General features: G+C 42.5%; 1 protein-coding gene across 1 annotated transcript in view; it reads left to right on the forward strand.

The window, feature by feature from the left end:
- Window positions 1-2,693: 2,693 nt before the first annotated feature.
- The window catches only part of ANXA5 (annexin A5), a 31,750-nt gene continuing 13,934 nt past the window's right edge, over window positions 2,694-20,509 (forward strand). Inside the window, exons 1-6 of the mRNA XM_053403506.1 lie at window positions 2,694-2,823; window positions 3,221-3,262; window positions 12,771-12,855; window positions 13,704-13,798; window positions 14,222-14,335; window positions 19,703-19,793. Of these exons, the coding sequence (XP_053259481.1) occupies window positions 3,254-3,262; window positions 12,771-12,855; window positions 13,704-13,798; window positions 14,222-14,335; window positions 19,703-19,793 (394 nt within the window). The 5' untranslated portion in view covers window positions 2,694-2,823; window positions 3,221-3,253. The remainder of the gene's footprint in view (window positions 2,824-3,220; window positions 3,263-12,770; window positions 12,856-13,703; window positions 13,799-14,221; window positions 14,336-19,702; window positions 19,794-20,509) is intronic.

Below are 20,509 nucleotides of genomic sequence, written 5' to 3' on the forward strand. Positions count from 1 at the left end.
TCCTGCTGCTGCCGCGCCGCCAGAGCACGATTTCTGTTCTCATCCTGAAGCAAAGTTCTTAACCTGAGGTAATATTTCTGGGTTAGCGGAGTCTGTAACCTGAAGCATATGTAACCTGAAGCGTATGTAACCCGAGGTACCACTGTACGTACAAATGTGCTGAATACTGAGTACAATTTTCCTAATGGGTTTGTTTCCGTAAGATGGACATCCAATTTATATTTTGAACTTCTAGGATGGTGACACTTTCTTGCAAAATGTCCTTGGGTGAAACATACATCTGCTTGAGTGAATGCCAGTAATGCAGAGCTATTTGCTTTCAAGGTAAAACTCCTTTTGTGTACGGAATTCTCCAAGTAGGTAATCAGCTATTCAATGCAGGAACACGTTTCGCAAGGCTCCACATATTATGCATGGCAGTTTAGTACAGAAGTCACATTCTAGTTAGGAACAAAGATCTTCCCTTCAGGCAACTAGTTTTGGTTCCAATACAAAGGCTTATTATAGCAGCCAAATACTTCTCATATGTTATCTGCTGTCTCTTTAACTTTCCTCCTCCTTTCTGGGGATTCTACCGTATGACTCTGACTCATAAATACTCTCTTGAGTCTGACTCGGTTTCACTTTGCTACACTCCAGTAGATTTGGTAGCACCCCCTTTTGCGTATGCACCCATTTTTATTTATTCATGCCATAAAATGTATATACTGCTTGTTTTAAAAAAATCTCAAAACGGTTTACAAAAAGATAAAACAAGAAAATCCAAGGACAATTCACAACCATATTTTAAAACATACAAAAGTTAAAATGCTAACAGATCCACATGCAGATAATCAACACACGGTTCAGTCATGGGGATGTAGAAAGTGTTTAACTTGGCTAGCTTGGACTAAAGTACACAGAGACTTCCCATAGATAATATTTTTTCTGTGGGCTTTTTAATGCACTGACCTGGGCATATATCCAGGCTGATTTTGGCTTTGAAACAGCCAGACTGATCTCTCTGGAATGTTACTGGAAACAGCCATTTTGAAAGTTTTAACACACAGCAGATCCCTAGTCCTACAATCTGATCCGTGTGATTTCAGTTCACATCTTACTTATTCTTCTGAAACTGTACCAGTCTTATTCACATTTGTTTTCACATTTCCATGGAAATGCACACAAAGTAGCATACAATAACTGAACTGACACATGAGTGTCCATTGCTCCCTTTCATATCCAGCTGTTAGAGTACAAGATCAAAGCTGATTTCTGTGGCTTTTTAAATGTCTTTGTGAGAAGGAGGTCATTGTTTTTTGTTGTTGTTATGTATTTTGTATTCTCATTTTGTATTTTTCTGTTGTGCTCCTCCCTGGGATCTTTGGATGAAGGGTGGCATACAAATTTAATAAATAATAATAATAAAGGCCTGAACACAGCTTATGCTGTAACTGTTGCTTGTTGGTTTTAATAGATACAGTGTTGGCAAAATATCTGAGGGCTGTTTAAAGTGGTATAATTCTGCTTTCAATGCATAGCACAGATAAGTTTCCTTGGAAGTAAGGATGAAGTCCTATAGAGTGCATACCCAAACTAAGGCCACAGGACCAAGCCACACGTCGCACTTTTCCTATTCACACTTACCTGGCAGTAGGTATCCTTGAATTCAATGGGAATTACTTATATTGGAAAGCATTGTCAATTTACTTCAAGAAAAATTTCCTGTTCTGTGCTCCATAGGCATACTCATGTGGAAGCAAGTCTCACTGAGTTCAATGGCGCTTACTCGCAAGTAAGTCTGCACAGGACAGCCATATCTTGTAGACATATTAGTTGTGATTCCTGCATTGCAGGGAGTTGGACTAGATGATCCTTGGTGTCCCAACATACTCTATAATTCTATGGAAACAGTATGACAGGTGCCTTGGTATGACAGTCTCTGCCTTAGGCGTTTGTTTTGCATTGTTTTTAGACCTCTCTCCAGTTATTATTATACAGCGTTTAAAGTACACTATAAAGTTTTAAGGGGACGCTGGTGGCACTGCGGTCTAAACCACTGAGCCTAGGGCTTGCCAATTAGAAGGTCAGCGGTTCAAATCCCTGCGAAGGGGTGAGCTCTCATTGCTCAGTCCCAGCTCCTGCCAACCTAGCAGTTCAAAGAAAAACTGTCTGTGGACAAACGCGGGCTCCTTCGGCCAGTAAAGCGAGATGAGCGCTGCAACCCCAGAGTCGTTCACAACTGGACTTAACTGTCAGGGGTCCTTTACTTTTTAATAAAGTTTTAAAAGGCCATTTCCGAAATGCAAAACTTGAAATACACTTTTAGCTGTTTTATAATTGTTATAAATGACCTTGCCACACGTATAAAATGAGATTCATAACAATAAATAAATATCCTCAATTTCATAGCGACCCCACCCTTGTTTCAAGTTAGCAGCCTAGGCAGTGGCAACGGATACAGATACAGACCGTCGAAAATTTTCTGCATACTAAACATTCACTGTACTTTATGTGAATCGCCCATATTGTTTGTCATCCACCATCGTTGCCTATTTAAACGCCTCAAAATTCGCCCTCAGTCTATTGGCGATGATTTGAGACGGGGCGGGAGGATGCATCCGTCGGGGACTCGGATGGAAAGCCAGCCTCTCCCAGGACGAGCTTAACGGAGAGGGGATGGGTGTGGCTACAGGCAGGAAGAGCCACGACGCTTGGCCGCCAGGGAGAATCTGAGCGCAGGGCGTGGTAAGCAGCAAGAACCGCAGCGCTTCCCTAGGCGCTTCCACTCTGTGCGCGTAATCGCTGCCGTGCGCTTCGCTGCTCCCCGTCGGCAGAGTTTCGGTGAGTTCCGCGGGCGTGTGGGCCAGGAATTGTGGAGTGGAGAGGGGTAATGGCACTTCATGGAGAAGTGTAGTGAAGGCTCTTGCAGTGCGCTAATAACAGAAAATAAAGCCCTGCGGTATATAAGTAATGCGTAAACATCGTTGCGGGAGGGAAGGCACTCTCTGTCTGTGATAGCTCCGTGCGCCTGCTGACGGAAAGGGGGGACGTGGGGACACGTTTGCCGGCTTGGGCGTTGGCTCCCGACGTGACGATTACGAAATCGGAACTTCTGGGCGCTGGCAGGGAACCCTCCGCTCCGCCTTTTTGCGCCCCCGCGTTTCCTGCGCCCTTTCCAGAGTTTACTGGCGACTGCACAGAGCACAACCTGATACTTTCTGCTCGTCTTCTCTTGCAGCGTCTCTTCTTCGCCGGATCGATTCCCGAAACAATGGCAAAGGTGAGTCATACCCGGCTTCCTTCTCTTTCTCCTTATTAAAATGTGTTTTATTAAATTAACGAAGTGGGTGGGCGGGGAAGCAGCCTTGGCGCCATCTTGGCAGGGCATTCATTTATCTGTATGGGTTCCTTCTTGCAGTCTGTCTCTGAAGAGCTCAGGGCGATGTGCAGGGTCTCTAAGCGCCCTCCCTCTTTATTACAACCCAGTGAGGTAGGTTAGATCGAGGGAAGGTCTCATTAAAACTCACAAAGTAAGCTCTGCAAAGGAACGGTCATGGTGGCTGTTGCCTTTAAAACGATGCTGCTATGGCAGAGACATAAAGTTTTCCTTCTGTTAATTACTTAGAAGTTTGCACCTGGCAGTACATGTGAAAAGGATCTAGAGGTCTTGGTGGACCACAGGCTTAACATGAGCCCACAGTGTGATGCAGCAGCAAAAAAGCTAATGCTATTCTAGGCTGCATCAACAGAATTATAGTGCCCAGATCATGGGAAGTAATACCTGTAGTAGCACTCTATTCTGCCTTAGTCAGACCACACTTGGAATAATGTATCCAATTCTGGGCACCACAATTTAAGAAGGATGTTGACAAGCCGGGACATGTGCAGAGGAGGGCAAGATGATCAAGTGTCTGGAAACTAAGCCTTAGGAAGAGTGCTTGAAGGAGCTGGGTATGATTAGCCTGGAAAAGAGGAGACTGAGAGGAGATATGATGGCCATCTTCAAATATCTGAAGGGCTGTCACATGGAACAGGGAACATGCTTGTTTTCTCCTGCTCTGGAGGGTAGGACTCGAACCAGTGGTCTTCAAGTTAGAACGGAGATTCCGACTAAACATTCAGAAAAACTTTCTGACAGTAAGAGCTGTTCAGCAGTGGAACAGACTCCCACAAGAGGTGGTGGGCTCTCTTTCCTTGGAGGTTTTTAAGCAGAGGTTGGGTGGCCATCTGTCATGGATGCTTTGGCTGAGATTCCTGCATTGCTGGAGGTTGGACTAGATGATCCTTAGGGTGCCTTCCAACTGTTAAGATTCTATAATTCTATAACCTTGACAGTCTGTTTCCCCCACCATTTTTCTTGTTCCCTGCCTTACTGACAAGGAGTGTTTCTTGTGGGTGGGGAAGTCTGCCCTACAGATAAAAGGGACTTTCACTTCTGCCCTTAACTGTCATACTGCTCAGTGCTGAATTCTGCCTGAGTCAGTCTATCCAAGAGTTTTATAGAGAGGCAGAATCTGTAGCAAGGGGAGTTCAGCCTAATCATGTGAAATCCACGTCAGACTTTCCCCCATTTTCCATTCTTTTAGCCAAGTTTCCTGCACTGTAGTTTTGTGCTGTGAGTGGGCGTTGCCTATTTCTAGTGGTTAAGAAGCAAGAAGCCAGGCAGAGAGAAAGATTCCAAATTCCACTTTCCTCCTCCTCCTCTGTTTTCTATTACTTGCTCCTTGTGGCCAGACTTCTTTTGCATTACATTCATTATCTATCTCTCTGAATGACTTTTTTCTTTATAAACCTTAAAGTTATTTTTTTTCTGAATGTATATGAAGACTTTTCACTATCATCACAAGACTTTACTTTTGAAGCGTCCAGGAATGGCAGCTGAAGGACTAAACACATGGGACTACAGATATTTTATAAGTTTACAAAAAACAGCCATGTGCCCCAGTGTCATAGTGCTAGCCCAAATTGCCCCATCCCTGAGCTGCTATTGACCAGAGAGGAAGAAACTTATGAGGTTAATATTGTAGTTTAAATGTGCAACTTTATTTTTCTGTATTGCAATAGCAGCTTTGGGGAATGACATGGAGTTGAGAAATCAGTGTGGTGCAGAGGCTCCACAGGTCCTGTGCAAATCAAACTTCCTTGCACTGGGGCTGCTGTCTGTAACATAAGATGTTTGGATTCTAGTTAAGGAACTTCCCTATCAGGTGTAGTTTGACTCTTAAGAAAGCTTGGAAAACTCAAAAGAGGAATCTCTGGGAACAATGGGCCACCCCATATGTGGCAGTCGTAATGCAACTTGGCTGTAGGTAAATGATTTTCTTTCATAAATAGATTGGGAGCATGGCACAGTGGGAGAGGCCTTTAAGCTTTTGCCCCGGCCTCAGTCCTGGTTGGAACAGGCCCCCAGGTGTATGTTTGTCTCATAGCTCCCACTGGCACTAGTGGCTCCAGCTGCTTTGCTATCACTCAGTAACTTTGAGAGGATTGTGCAAAATGACTCCGTTGGAAGATGTTGTCCTGAAGGCTTTATGTGATATGCTGCTTTTGCTCAAAGTGTTTAATCCAGTGTTTCTCAACCTTTTTCCTACGTGGCCGCCTCCCAACCTTGTTTCCTTCCTGTGCACCCCCCCCATGGGCGTAGCCAAGGGGGGCGGGGGCCAGCTGCCCCACAAATATGTAAAAATCAATACAAATCTGAGGTTCTGTCCCCCCCAACAAAAGCCTGCCTCCCCTAACAAAAATTCTGGCTATGTCCACGCCCCCCCTTCCCTCTGGCAGAAAGGTAGCTATTTAAATGTTTTGTTTGTAAATAGAACATATTTTATTTATAATTTTTATAATTTATACAGAATACAATTGCAAAAAATGATGGGAAAATAATGAAATATTGTTGAAGCAGGAAAAAAACATAGAATGGACCTGGAAGGGACCCCAGAGGTCATCTTTCTAGTGCAACCCCCTGCAATGCAGGAAACTCAGCGAAGGCATCCATGACAGACAGCTATCCAACCTCTGCTTAGAAACCTGGGCTGCTGCTGCTGGCTGGCCCTGCACCCCTCTGCAACATCTGAAAGTCCTTATCCACTAGGTGCTGGGGTGGATTGAACCCTGTGCCCTGAAGAGTCAGGCCCAGGCTGCCAGCAGGCCCAGCACTGGCTGCAGCAACAAGCAGTTCGGGCTTGCCCAGCCCTACTCATTGCCACCCCACCACCGCACTTACCTGACCTGGGGGTTCTGGATCACAGGCTCTAGTGGTCAAAACGGGAGCCCCAGCTATCGCCCTCTCCCACTGAAAACAAACCAGGACTGCTCCAAGAAAACACACATGGCAAAAAGGAGCATTAGGCCCTGATTGGCCACCCTCTTACCCGCTTGTGATTGGCCAAGCAGGATTGCCAGCCAATCAGGATTAAAAAGTAAAATAAAATTATTTTCACCATTTCTCACTTCCCTCTGTGGCTCCTAGCCTTGTGCTGTGCCCCCCCATTTATACATTTTCACTTTGAATATCCGGGGGGGGGGGGTGTCATATGGCCCTCAGTTGGGAAACACTGGTTTAACCAGAAGTTGGTTGCCATTCATAAACATGAGAATCAACACTATGTGTGTCTGCAGTCTGAGCAAAACCTCTGAGAAAAATACATTGACATGGGGTTACAATCCAGGAGGAAGCTGGGCTGCATACACATTGAGCACCCTTGCTCTGTTCCCAGACCTTCATGTGTTGGGTGCATAGGCTTTTTCACATGATCAGGGAACCCCAACTGTCTGTGCTTCCTGAATTTCATGGGGAGCCTAAGCATTTTCTGCCAGATATGCGTAGGCTCTCTCTTCAGATCTTTTACTCAACACAGGAAGGTATGAGTCGGAGATATCAGAGCCAGGAACAGCATTTGTGGGCCTCTCCATGCATTCATTAGAATGTGTGTGTGATAACTTCTGAAGAGGGAGTAAGAGGCAAAATAGTGTGAAGTACCCGGCTCAGCTCATACAAATATTCCATTTTCTGAATTCCATGAAGCTCACAGTTTGATCTTTGAGAAGATAGATGAGACAGAGAAACACCTTGATTATTTAATGGGTTGATGCACGATGTAAATGAAGTTAATAATAAGGGGCTCAGAACAGCTAGTTTTGTCTGAAGTTACTCTGATTCTTGAAGCCTGGGAAATAAGTCAGTTCAAATACCTTCCACATCATGTCTAGTCTGGCACTGTGATAACATTCAAAGCAGCATGGGCAAATCTGGCTTATGAGGAATGAACAAGCAGGAGCTAACTACAAGTGAAGTAAGATAATTTTTCAGTCTTATGGAAGGCATGCTAAAGAGTAGATTACAGAAGTTACTGGCACTTAGTATTTGCCTAGTCTTGCTCTGCTGTAGTCTGGGTTGACTAACAGTTGTAATGTTATATCACAGAACTGTCACCTAATGTCTAGAATAACCACCTTGCTGCAATGATTACCCACGTCCTTTGTAATCGGAGTAGTTTGCCTTTTCTAACAAAGCTGTTTCTATAGTAGCAGTGCACAACTGTTACGTGTTTGGATGTTGTCCCAAGATACTAGGAAAGGAAGCCCAGGACATTAATTGAGTTGATTGCAATGTGTGTACATTTGGAGAATATGCAGTATAAAAGATGTGTGTACTGTTTTTAGGTATGTTTAATTGGGCAGTCCTTAAACCAACATTGCTACTTTTTCTGGGTTTTTAAAAATAATTTTGTACGAAGGGCCTCTACTCATGTACAGAGTGTCTTCCTACTCAAGAACGCACATTTGAAAAAAAAAGGGTCACTCAAATGGCTTAAAACCTAAACAGTTCTTGCCACACGTCCATGATTTGTTATGAAACTATTTATATTCAGGGAAAGTATATTGTAAAATATATGCATATTGCATCAGCTGGAAAGGGTGGGGCACATCCATTAATTTAGCTTTTTAAAAACCATAGGTTTGGTTCTTTTCTGGTTGGTACTCATACTCCTTTATAAAAAGAAAAATGATTGATTCATTCATCTATCTTTCATAACAGACATGATCTGCATGTATGTTGCACTTCAATGTATGTATCCTATAGGAATTGGCCCCTAGAGCACACATCCCTGGAGACACAAAGCAGGCTCATTCATATTGTGAGCACCCTCAGAAGTGTCTTCCTGTTAGCGTGGGTGGCACTGTGGTCTAAACCACTGAGTCTCTTGGGCTTGCCGGTCAGAAGGTCAGCAGTTCGAATCCCTGTGACGGAGTGAGCTCCTGTTGCTCAGTCCCAGCTCCTGCCAACCTAGCAGTTCGAAAGCACACCGGTGCTAGTATATAAATAGGTACCACTGCAGCGGGAAGGTAAATGGCGTTTCCATGTGCTCTGGTTTCTGTCACAGTGTTCTGTTGCACCAGAAGCAGTTTAGTCATGCTGACCACATAACCCAGAAAGCTGTCTGTGGACAAACACCAACTCCCTCGGCCTAAAAGCGAGATGAGTGCTGCAACCCCATAGTTGCCTTTGACTGGACTTAACCATCCAGGGGTCCTTAACCTTATTTATATATACATAAAATGATTTATCAGACCAGGGCAGACTTGAAACATTATAGGTTTGTTGCTGTCCAGGCCATGCTTGGTCATTTCCCATCCTGCTTCTATTTCTCGTCCTGCAGCATTTTAAAGGTTTTTGAAGCATTTAGTCGCCTGTGGGAAGTGGGGCGGGGGGGGGCGAGGGAGAAGAAGAATGGTATGGGACACATTAATACAGACTTTTAAATACTCAGTGCTAGCTTCTGCCAATAAAATTAGCAATAATAAATGGGTCGGGGATGCAGGTGCAATGGCATAAATTGGCCGCTCACCCACCCACAAGTGTTCTAATGGAAGAGAGCCAGGAAGAGACCTCTTTCCAAGTCAGTTTCACAAAAGCATGGAGCTTTGCTATGAGGTGCAAGCATAGGATTGCAAAAAGGAACAGTGAAGAAGAAAGGCCTTTGAATCCAGTGTGAGTCATGTTGCCTCTTTTCTGCTGTCTGAAAACAGATGGTGCGATTCCGCAACAAGCTGCTGGTTTGGAGGGACCCAAGAAGAATATATTTGTTCCCTTGGATCAATTATCAAAGGAGAACATGGATTGGATTTTAATAGTGGTGTAGCAAACAAATGAATAGGCAAGGGTGATGTTCTTTAAAGTAAGTGCTTAGGAATCGATGGTGTAGCTAAGGACCAAAAGTGGATGGTTATGCAATAGACAGCCTTGCAATGTTTTTTAAAAAGGAGAAGTAGCTGCAATCTGGTGTGAAGGTGTGGTGGAAGGAGAGATTGCTTAACCCTTTCCCATCCTGTTGCTGTCTACTCAAAATCCCTCTGTTGATTTTTCTCCCCATTGAGTGGGAGAGAATTACAAAGTTTTCACATTTATAAAGGATATTTTTTGTGGGAAAATGGCAGGAGAGGGAAGAGTTAAACAGTCTTTCCTCTGTTGAACTTCCACTCAAACTGGCAGGTTTCCATAACTCCTATTGTTTTTAAACTAAAGCAGCCCACATGCCTTGGGAAGCTGTTCAAACATACCTTGGCTGATCTTTCTCTCCCCTTACATTACTGCTTAGCTTGTCTTCTCTCGCATTCACCTTCTGCTAACTCTCCTGTTTTCAGAGCACACTTATGTAGCCTCCCCACCAGACTGTAGCCTCCCCACCACCACCCAGATAGCGTTATTTACATAGTTCAATACTGGCAGCTGTCCTGGCTAATAAATTAATGGGCAGGCTGGTAGTTTTCCGCCTGGGTTCTGCCGCAGCAAAATCCTAGTAAGTTACCTTCACAATGAATGTCACTGTCTTTAGTTGGAATGCTAGCATTACAGTGGTTAAACATGCATATACTTGCAAGAGGAGGGCTTCCAGTCATCTGAGCTGTTTAACTAGGATTGCTTGTGTGTGAACGTAAGCTCGTTGCAAAACTCTGCATGCAGGATTGAGTCTTCAGTGTATTGCATGCTCCTCCCCAACCCTTCTGTGGTATTTCTCTCCATCATAAGCATTCTGCTGGAATTTGCCCACACATGTTATGATAAGATCTGGAAATGAACACTCATGCCAACTCTGTGTAAGTCTTTCTTCCTAACTGCACACGGCATTGCAAGCAGCCTCTCGCACTGAATACTCAGCATGTTCTCTTAATTGTAGTGTAAGTGTTGTAACTCTAACACAAACAACAGACAGCCCCAGAAAACTTAGCTGAACTGGGGAATTAATTCAGCCATCCTGAAAAAAAGCAAGTACCTCTTTAATTTGGCTGCAGTACCTTTCCCCTCATATGTATTTAATGCCAAGATGAAAAATAATCCTTGCTGATCTTCCAGTCTTGAGACACTTTCAGATTATTTTTTAAAAAACCTTCCTTCACACCAGTTCATAATCTAATCAAAAGGTTATTCTCAACTGATTTCAATAGACAGTATACATGCAGCAGTCTTCTTATCCAAACACTCCTTTAAACCCAGATTTTATTTATTGATTCATATTTTAAAGCTAAGAATCATTTGTAAACAGTTTGTAATAATAACAACAACAGAGGCCTGCAGTTATTGGCTTTGATATGAAAAATGGAGGTCATGAATTTCCTCTTTGCTAAGGAAATGCCTTATTAGCCAGTTGTTTCAGACAGGCAGGCAAGGAGCTTGTAAGCTTGGCCCTTTGTAAGGAAGATGCTTTGGTGCCTTGCTTCCAGGTGTCCAAGAAGGGCTCTGCTTGTCTTTCCTGCAGGGAAAGGGGTTGTTAGAACAGTTGGAAGGCAGGGGTGCTGGACAGCTCCCCTCAAGCAGTCAAACAACCCTGGGCCTTCCAGCCTTGGAGCTGGGAGGGAGCAGAGTCATCACACAACTGCTGGAACAATCCTGTCTTAAATCTTCCACTTCAAAGATGGTGGTGGTGGGCCTAGTCATTTGCTAGAGGACACTGGTACCCTTGCCACAGTGGGCAGAAACGCAGAAGTCTGAACAATAGTATTTATTTGTATTGATTATAAGTTTGGGCTGGGTATGCCAGTGGATGTGGAGATAATCATTCTGAATTCAGGGGCAGAAAAATAGTGTGTAGTCTTTTGGGGTCTTTCGAGTTTTCTAGTCCAGAATAAATTGAATAAAATGTGTTATGTTTGACATGTTGTTATGTTGCCTGTTGCATTTACTTTGCCTAGATTCTTTTTTTTTTAATGTAGTGTAGCATGGCAGCTATCCTACTGGGATATAATGATTCCGCTTTGGCTTAGAATAACACACACAGCTGCTGCCAGATAAATTACAGCTGCTGTTCAGATGCCAATTCTGTTTTGTCCTCTGTCTTTGCCTTTGACTTATGGTTGCCCTCTGAGCTAGATCCCTTTTGCCAGTTTTCTAACAATAGAGCAGATTAATTGAAACGGGCGAATAAAGAGTTGAGTTTCCTTGCTGGAGTCAGAGAACAATGCTAGCTTAATATAACCCAACAAGTATGAATAAGAAGATACTTACTGCCATATTGTGAAACTTGCACATACCGTTACAATGTCAGTAGTGTAGACTGTAAAACTGAGGGTTATTTGGAGGAAAGGAACAGACGAAAAATGAAATGGCCCTTCACACAACTGTTTCATTAGCACAGGGTGACATCTAGGATAGATTCAGGTGAGTATCTGAGGTTGTGAAGGCATGAGGGAGTTCTTCATGTGGTGACTATTTGCAAGCAAACACATTGATGTACCACAAATCCTTGTTTCCCCTTCCTGTTTACTCTGCATCTTAAAGGAATTTCATGAGGTGGTGGTCTGGATTATCCTTGAAACTTCTAAAGTTGTCCATTTATCTTTATTGTCAGTTCTGACAAGAGATCAGTAAGGAACCCATTCACATTATTTTGAATGGAATTGACATGTATTCTGGTGTCCCAACATCATGTGACCAGTGAGTCTTCTCTTCTCAGGTGTGTACTACTGGTGCACAAGGCAAATCCATGCACAGAATCTGCAGATTTCGGTCAGGAGGTGATGAACTGGATTTCACCTTGTAAATAAATTCAAAAAGCTGTGTACCCATTTGCCCAAACACCAATAATTGATTAAGCTACAACAGGAAGGCTCAACCATTGTGATTCTGAAGCACAAACTTTCCCAAGAACAGTTGCCCAGTCCCTAAAGGGAAGGGTTGTATAAGGAGTCTGGTTTATGAAGACTGGAACACCTAGCAGCCATCTTGATGTCCTCCAGATGTTGATAGACTAGAACACCTATAATCTTAGACTTTTGGCCATTGGGGCTGGGACTGATGGGAGTTTGAGTCCAACAACATCTGTGGAGGGCACCATGTTGGCTAACCCTGAATTTAGGGGCATATGAATTCTCTTCAAAGAAATGATGAGCTTTCATGAAACTTTGTTTGTTTGTTTAAAAATCCCACACACAACATTTTATTTTGCCTTCTATATTTGGATGCCTTCTTCAGGGACTTGAGTTAGATGTTTGGGAAGTGCAACTAACTAGCTTTTTGTCCAGCCCTTAATTATCTGACTGGAGGATTTTATTTTATTTTTGTGTTGGAAGGTTTTGTATTTTAAATATTTTATTTTTCAAATGTGTTTATGCATCATAACATTGAGTCAAACTTGTTGGATTCTTATGGTTCATGTCTTTTAGATATTGTGTTAATGATTAATGATTAATTAATAATCATTCGATGATTGAGGATTCCCCCCCTGCTTTTGGAATTATCGTAATATTGCCAAAACTGCAATGCCTTAATGTAATGTCATGTTTCTTTCTAGTATACAAAAGGCACTGTGAAGGATTTCCCTGGCTTTGATGCCAGAGCTGATGCTGAAGTCCTTCGAAAGGCAATGAAAGGCTTGGGTAAGGCATTAATTGTTTTACAGACTAGGTGGACCATTATCAGTTAATCAACGTGTTCGGATTCCTGCTTCATCCCTTGACATAGCAGTCATTCACTGATGTTTGCATAAGCAGCATATGACATACTTAGAAAAGCAATCATTAACAATGTGTTCCAGTAAAAGTAACTATTTATCCATTTTTTCTCCTGAACAGTGGAAGTCCTGTTCTAAAATAGTTACATTTCTCAGGAAATGTTAATTATTGTTTTCTAAAATAAGGGTATCACTGATTGATTAAAGTGTGAGCTGGAAGCACTGATTTGGCTTCATGATGTCAAAGCATAGACAAATTTGATTGGCTATTTGGCATCATTGGAAAGCCTGATCAGAATTAGAGTGATACTTCCTGCTCCCACTCGGATGCAATGTTGTTGTATCACTAAATCTAATTGGTTGCCTAACACATAGTGGTTCTTGATTAGCTGGGGTTACCTTGGGAGAGGCAATTTTCCCTTTTTTTTAATGGCGTTGAAGCAGGAGGTTGGAGAACTAATTAGTTGCAAGCCGTGCTTGAAAAAGGTAATTGGAGTTCATGGAAATCTCCCTCATAGACCAGGCACTTTCATGGGCAGAAATCTGGTATAGCCATGCCATACCAATAATGCATGTTAAAATATGTTTGGATTGGAGATTATATAGTGAAGTAGAGAGATATTTAGATAACTTTCTTCCGGCAACACAGAATTTCTAGAAAGTGAATATTCATGTGTACTGTAGCCTATTTTCAATGCTTGACATATTCATCTGCAAAATATTTATGTTCATCATTGCAATCAATCACTCTGTTTTTAATTTGCATAATTTAAGGAACGGATGAAGAGCCAATTGTGAAGATTCTAACGAGCAGAAGCAATAAGCAACGCCAGGAAATTGCGGTGGAATTTAAAACGTTGTTTGGCAGGGTAAGGAGGCTACTTTGGGTTGGGAGTTGATTTGTGTGCACTTGTCTGTATAATATGGATTTAGTGATGAATAATACTTCAGGTCTACTGGTTGCAAATTTTCTATTACTCCATGCATCCAACCCCAAATAAATACCATACTTTTCTGTGTACAAGACTAGGTTTTTTTTAAACTAAAAAACAATGTTTAAAAAGGGGGGATAGTCTTATATATGGGGGCAATCTCCCCCCATTTTCTTAATTTTGAGTCCCCCAAAATAGGGGTCGTCTTATACATGGAAAAATACGGTATACACCCTTCACGAACTTTTCATTCATCCTAGTGATGTTCCAGTTTTTGTGGCTGATGGGTTAATTTTAAACTGCATTTCTCATTAGTCAGGCATTTCTTACTAATTAGGCATTCTTCATTCTGTCAATTAGGACCTGGTTGATGACTTAAAATCGGAGCTTACAGGCAAATTTGAGACTCTGATGGTTGCTCTGATGAGACCTGCACGGCTTTTTGATGCCCATGCACTGAAGCATGCCATTAAGGTAAAATGAGTGGCACAAAATGAAAATATTGATGACTTTTTCTTTTTCTTTAGGAATGTATTTCCTATCATTATGTCTTCCTATCATTATGATGATGATCGTTCTGCTTGATTATTTATGGTGATTGCTTTCATTTTAATGATCTCATTTATTTTCTGATCCACCTGAGTAATTCGAGAAACATCTCAACCACTTGAGTTTTCAATGGTCTTTTGTCTTGTGGAAGAAGTGCAAACAATGTCTGGTCCATAAGAGTGTGTGCAAAAAAGCCATGCATGCCGAATGCTCAAATTTCACAATCGCAAGGTGTATTTCCTTTTAAAGTGGCCCTCTATGAGTGAATCCCATTGTTCTGCTTCCAGTGGAAGTTTTTAATGGCCATTAATGGTTCTAGTTTGTGATTAAATATATTATATGCAATGCTATTCTTAGGGATGGGGGAACCAGCAAGGAAAGTGTACAAGAGCTCTGCCTGATGAACACTGCATTTTGATTCACAAAGTAGCCAGCCAGGTTCCTATGCAAAGCCCATTAATGGGACACAAAGACAACAACCTGCTCCCATGTTGCTTCCACCAAGAGGTATTAAGAGGCATCCTCCCTCTGAGCCTAGCGATTCATTGTGATTTAATAACAATTGGCCACCGCTATATCTTACGATGGCAAATTCCATAATTACCTGTGGTCTGCCCTGAATTACCTTCTCATCAATTTCATTGGATGGCGTCATTGAGAGGGAATAAAACGTCCTCACTTTCTTCACACCATGCATAATCCTGTACGCCTCTTATCATGTCTCCTCCTTTGCTGTCTCCCTTTCTACTCTAAAAAAACCCTAGTTGTAGGTTTTCCTCATAAGGCGGGCCCCTTGTCATTTCTGTTGCCCTTTCCATGTAAGACAGATAACCGTTCTGTAAAACTGCTCACATTTGGCAATTTCTCTCAGCACCTTTTGTAAGCACCTTTCCAATTTCAGCACAGGGCTTAGGCTGGGAAACAAAATAATCTCTAGATATTATGTGCAAATGTCTGGTTAGATCCAATAACGTTTAGCAGGAACAAGCCCTTGAAGATACAGTTACTTACTAGTACAGTTATTCAACTATATAAACTGTTTCCAGTTGCTTATCCACTCTGAGCAGAGTATTCTAGCCAAATATTGATTTTGCTTTCCCAGCTAGGAATTTGAGGGGAAAAGGCAACTGGAAAGTTGACATACTGGGGTGGCTGAGTAAATGAAAGGACCATGATCTCATATTAATTTTAAGAGATAAAAATAATAATCATTAAGCTGACAGAAGGGGGAACAGGGATGGAATGGTTAATGATTAAAAGACTTGTTACTCAAGCCAGCTTGGTTATATTATGTAGAACGTGTAGACATTTGTCGGAGGTTTGTGGGGTTTTTTAAGCCTGATGAAAGCAGCCATTGATAATTCTCCATGACCACCCGCCTTACAACTTTTCTGATGTTTTACCCTCCTGCCTCAGAGGCTGGAATGACATTTTGGGTACTAGAACCCACACTGAAAGTCCACACCTCTGCAGGGCACCTGTAAATGGTGACAAGCACACGTTTGGAGCCTGGCTGGCTGAAAAGCAGTGGTTTACCTAGATTTCCAAAGGGGCATTTCATTCATGAACCTGTCTGCATGTTGCAGAAGAGGCCTTGTTACACTTTCCTCCACTATCTGTGGAGGTAAGGACCCATGGCCAGGCCTTAGTACTGGGCCCACCCTTTGAGTTTCACTTCCCACAAGGACTTGGCAAGGCCTTTTCCTGTGTGTTCAGATAGCAATTGAAGACAGTGCTGATTGAGTTTATTTATTATGATGTTCACTGAGCATTGATTTCTTCCCTCCCTGCCCCAGTTGCTGTTCAGTTTTTTTGTTTATTTTGGTTCATTTTGTATTTCATTTTAGTGTATTATATAGTGGGTGCAAGCCACTCTTTCAGTCCTACATTTGGACAAAAGTGAAATGGTTTTCTAAACTATTAAAAAGCATCTGGTGGGAGAAGGTTCCGGGGGACAAAAGCAGGGAAAGGATTAAGCACCTTCTTTCCCCCACTGTTTTTCCATTGCAAATGCCCCAGATTTTCACACTTTGGTCTGCCACTGAAAGTTGAGTAGTAGCCCTATGAATGCTACAGGGTAAAAATAGGGGAGCATCTTTGCCACTGGAATGGCTTGCAGTCTATTTCTTGCCCCAATTCAAACAACTTTACGTTGTTTGGCACTCTCAAAATATAGGAAGTAAATAAAAATAAAATACAGATTTTATACTGACAGTGGTGGAAAGCAAATACATGACCTCTTTGCTACAGGGCAACTTCTGCACAAATTAGTGCAACTGACATCTCAACTCATCAAACAGATGGCATGAATTGGCCCTTGATTTAGAAGCATCCCTACGTGTTCAGAATAAAGAATTACTTTGTTCACAAGTGTTGCAAATACATGCTGAGTAGTAAGCTCTGAAAAGAGGGGAGTGAAGTGAATCAAAATGGTTTATCATCCATAAATTCAGCCAGATGTTTGCAGAGCAAATCTGGGCTTGTAGTGATAAGGTAGTTTAAAATATTGGCTTTCAAAGTATTATCTTGTAGAGTTGTAATGTGACCACAGATATTAGAAGGAAGATACATCTATACAAAGTAGCAATTAAGTAATTGCATTAGCAATGCAACTCTAGAACTATTTAGAGTCCTGGGCACTGTCAAGGTCACTTCCTAGCCAAAGGAATGCACACGGCTGATAGTTAAATATTTATTGTCAAAGATAACACACACAGTCGCTTTTACAGCTCTGGGTATCTATGCAACACCAATCTAACGGCTAGGCAGCTATTCCCAGGTCCGCATTCTATGGAGCAGTTGCAGCAACTGGGGACCACCTCTGTTCCACCGGTTTATGTACCTTCCCCTGATGGGTTTCATGCATGTAGCCAGAGACTGTGTGTGGAAGCTTCCTTCATTCCTCCTTTTTGTATTCTCCTGGTTCTGGGGGACAGTGGTGTGGGATGTAAAACTGCAGTCAAGTACAACATTCCTACAGTGGACATATGACTTGAAGAGGGTGTGGTCTGTTGTACTAGCGTGGAGGAGCACACAGCCTCCATGTTCTGATCAGTGTGTGTGTTCTCCATTTTGGATGTTGCTATGTGTTTGGAGAAGGGACTGCTTAGCCGCAGTCACTTGGGACTAACTTCTTTATGGAATAGTTCTAGTTGTTAAGTACAGTCATACCCTTGGGTTAAATATGCTTCAGGTTGAGCGTTTTCAAGTTACGCTCCGCGGCGATCCGGAAGTAACAGAATGCGTTACTTCCGGGTTTTGCCGCTCACGCATGTGCAGACGCTCAAAATGATGTCACGCAGATGCGCATTCGCGGGTTGCATTCTACTCAGGATGCGAACGGGGCTCCGGAACGGATCCCGTTCGCATCCAGAGGTACCACTGTACTGTAACCTAAGCCTGCCTTCAGGGATATGTCTGGGAACCGGAATGAATCTGTGAGTAAACTATTTTTATAATAACGTTAATCAGATTCTTTTGTTTATTCTTTTAAGAGGGAAAGGCAAGGGATTTTACCAGGAAGGAATCTTTACTAGTAAGACTCAGATGAGTCAGCAGCAAGCTGATCGCTGCGTAATCTAAAAAGGAGGATGTTTGGAACTCTGCTAGAATATGGAACTTGCTAGTGCAAGTTTGGAAGGATATTATTAAATAATATATCCTCTCCTGCCTCCCTAATCATCCCCACAAGTGGTGCATGACCAGGTGAGAAAGCACCTGGCCTTTCACTTGCCTGACCTGCCTCTTCTGCCTCTTCTTCCTACCCATCCTATGCTCCACTCTCCAGCTTTGAAGCTTTTCATGCCTCTGCCTCTTGCCTCCTGGCTGGTACAGATTCCCATTGACCACTGCCCCCTTCTCTTGATTCAGACTCCAGCTTGCTGCCCCGCCCCCTTGTGCAGACAGGAATTGCAGTGAAATAATGTGGTCTCAAGGGACGTGGGTGGCGCTGTGGGTTAAACCACAGAGCCTAGGACTTGCCGATCAGTAGGCCAGCGGTTCGAATCCCCACAACGGGGTGAGCTCCTGTTGTTCGGTCCCTGCTCCTGCCAACCTAGCAGTTCGAAAGCAAGTCAAAGTGCAAGTAGATAAATAGGTACCGCTCTGGCGGCAAGGTAAACGGCTTTTCCGTGCACTGCTCCGGTTCGCCAGAAGTCGCTTAGTCATGCTGGCCACATGACCCGAAAGCTGTACGCCGGCTCCCTCAGCCAATAAAGCAGGATGAGCGCTGCAACCCCAGAGTCGGTCACGACTGGACCTAATGGTCAGGGGTCCCTTTACCTTATGTGGTCTCAGGGAAGGAGATCCCACCAACTCCTCTCCACCCACCTATTTCGCCAGGAAACAAGAGGCATGTATTTCATTCTTGTTAAGAATTGGAATGGAGTTATGAACTAAGCTGAAGTTTCACCTTCTGTTTTCTTCATATACTTTCATTTTAAAAATAATAATAATAAAAGTTTGTAACAACTAGTGATCAGGAGGGGACCTGAGGGCTGGAGCAAATCTGGCTGCAAGCCACATCTGATCTGTGAGTTGGGTGTTCTCCTCTCTTGGTTTATCCCCCAAAGTGGATCATTTCTGTCTTGAATGCTGAATAAATACATTCATTTATAATGAAACTTTTAAAAAGCAATCTTGATCCCATTAGCAGGCATGCTTATTTGCTCTTTGTATTTATTAGGCAACAACAGCTGTTATAAAAGTAACCACTAATGGCTCTTAGCTCCTCTTCTTTGCTTCTGTTATAAACTTTGCGGGTGGAGAACGGTTGTATTGGAGGAAATAGGAGGCAGATTCAAGCACACACTTTCCTGTACACATGCAGAGAAATACCATGACCTCATTGTCTCCGTTCCACAGCTGGACATCTGTCATCTGGCAGTACTACTGATAAGAGATGGTGGTCATTCTGTTCTTTGGTGAGGCTAAAACTATCCATTTGGCAGGCCTACTGGGATTTTCTTTTAGTTTTATTAGAAGGACCGTGTTGTAGGAATCCTTATTTCAGCTCTTAACTCTGCCACGTTTCCTGTGTGAGTCAGTGCAAATTCTATTTCTGGGTCTTCATGTACCCTTATTGACGTGGCATTCAGGAAGCAGAACTTTGTAGTCTTGAGCATTATGAATTTATTTCAGATGCATTTTAAGTAATTAATTTTTTGAGGTGTGTTTTGCTTTAAAAAAAAATTCTGTAGAAAATGAACGTCCCCATGAGATTATCTATCTTAGAGGTGTATATTGAACAAAAATAACTTACATAATTTCATCAACCAAATCCATTAATTACAGGGGGCAGGAACTGATGAAAAAGTCCTTACTGAAATTCTTGCATCTAGAACACCAGCCGAAATCCGGAATATAAAACAAGTTTATCAGGAAGGTAATAGCAGTGCTTTTTCTCTGTGTTGAAACGCTATTGTACTTGCAGGAGCTTTTGTCTGTGCATGAAATAATAGAATAAGGAAAGCGGAAAATATACAGAATGCATCTTCAGTACTTGGAGAGATAAGGCTTGTAAAAGCTTCAAATGCTTTGTTTTGGGTGCACATTCTTGTGCTTTGCACTACATAATTGAATTTCTTCCTTTGACATTTTCTTTAGAATTTAATTCAGTCAACAAACAGGATTCTAACAACATGTGAAAGAGGGAATTCGGTACCACTTAGTGATTTGAAAAGGCTTATTCTGAACCATTGATTGTAGATAAAGTATTTATTTCCTGGTTCAAAGTGCTATTAAGGCCGCCCTTTCGCTTGAGAAATCAGCATTGTTTATAAGTTACAGTCAATACAGTCAATTGGATGGGATTGCTTTTTTAAGGGGGAGGAAAATATCACAAAGCATAATAGAGTGAGGCAACCAATTCACACTGTTATTTTTGTGCTGCAGTTTCTCTTTTCAGATAGGCTCTCTGGTAGCTCTACTATAGAGGAGGAATCTGCTGATGGTTAGCTTTGGGTAGCTGTGTGACTTGTAGTATCAATGAGCATGTCTGATCTCAGGGGTGGGAAACTGTTTGCATGGAGGGAGGGTAGAAGAATACCAGAAGCCCAGTCCACACCTTACCTTCACATAGATCTCTTGCATGAAGAGGAA

Source organism: Podarcis raffonei, chromosome 9, assembly GCF_027172205.1.
Source record: "Podarcis raffonei isolate rPodRaf1 chromosome 9, rPodRaf1.pri, whole genome shotgun sequence".
Classification (NCBI taxonomy): domain Eukaryota; kingdom Metazoa; phylum Chordata; class Lepidosauria; order Squamata; family Lacertidae; genus Podarcis; species Podarcis raffonei.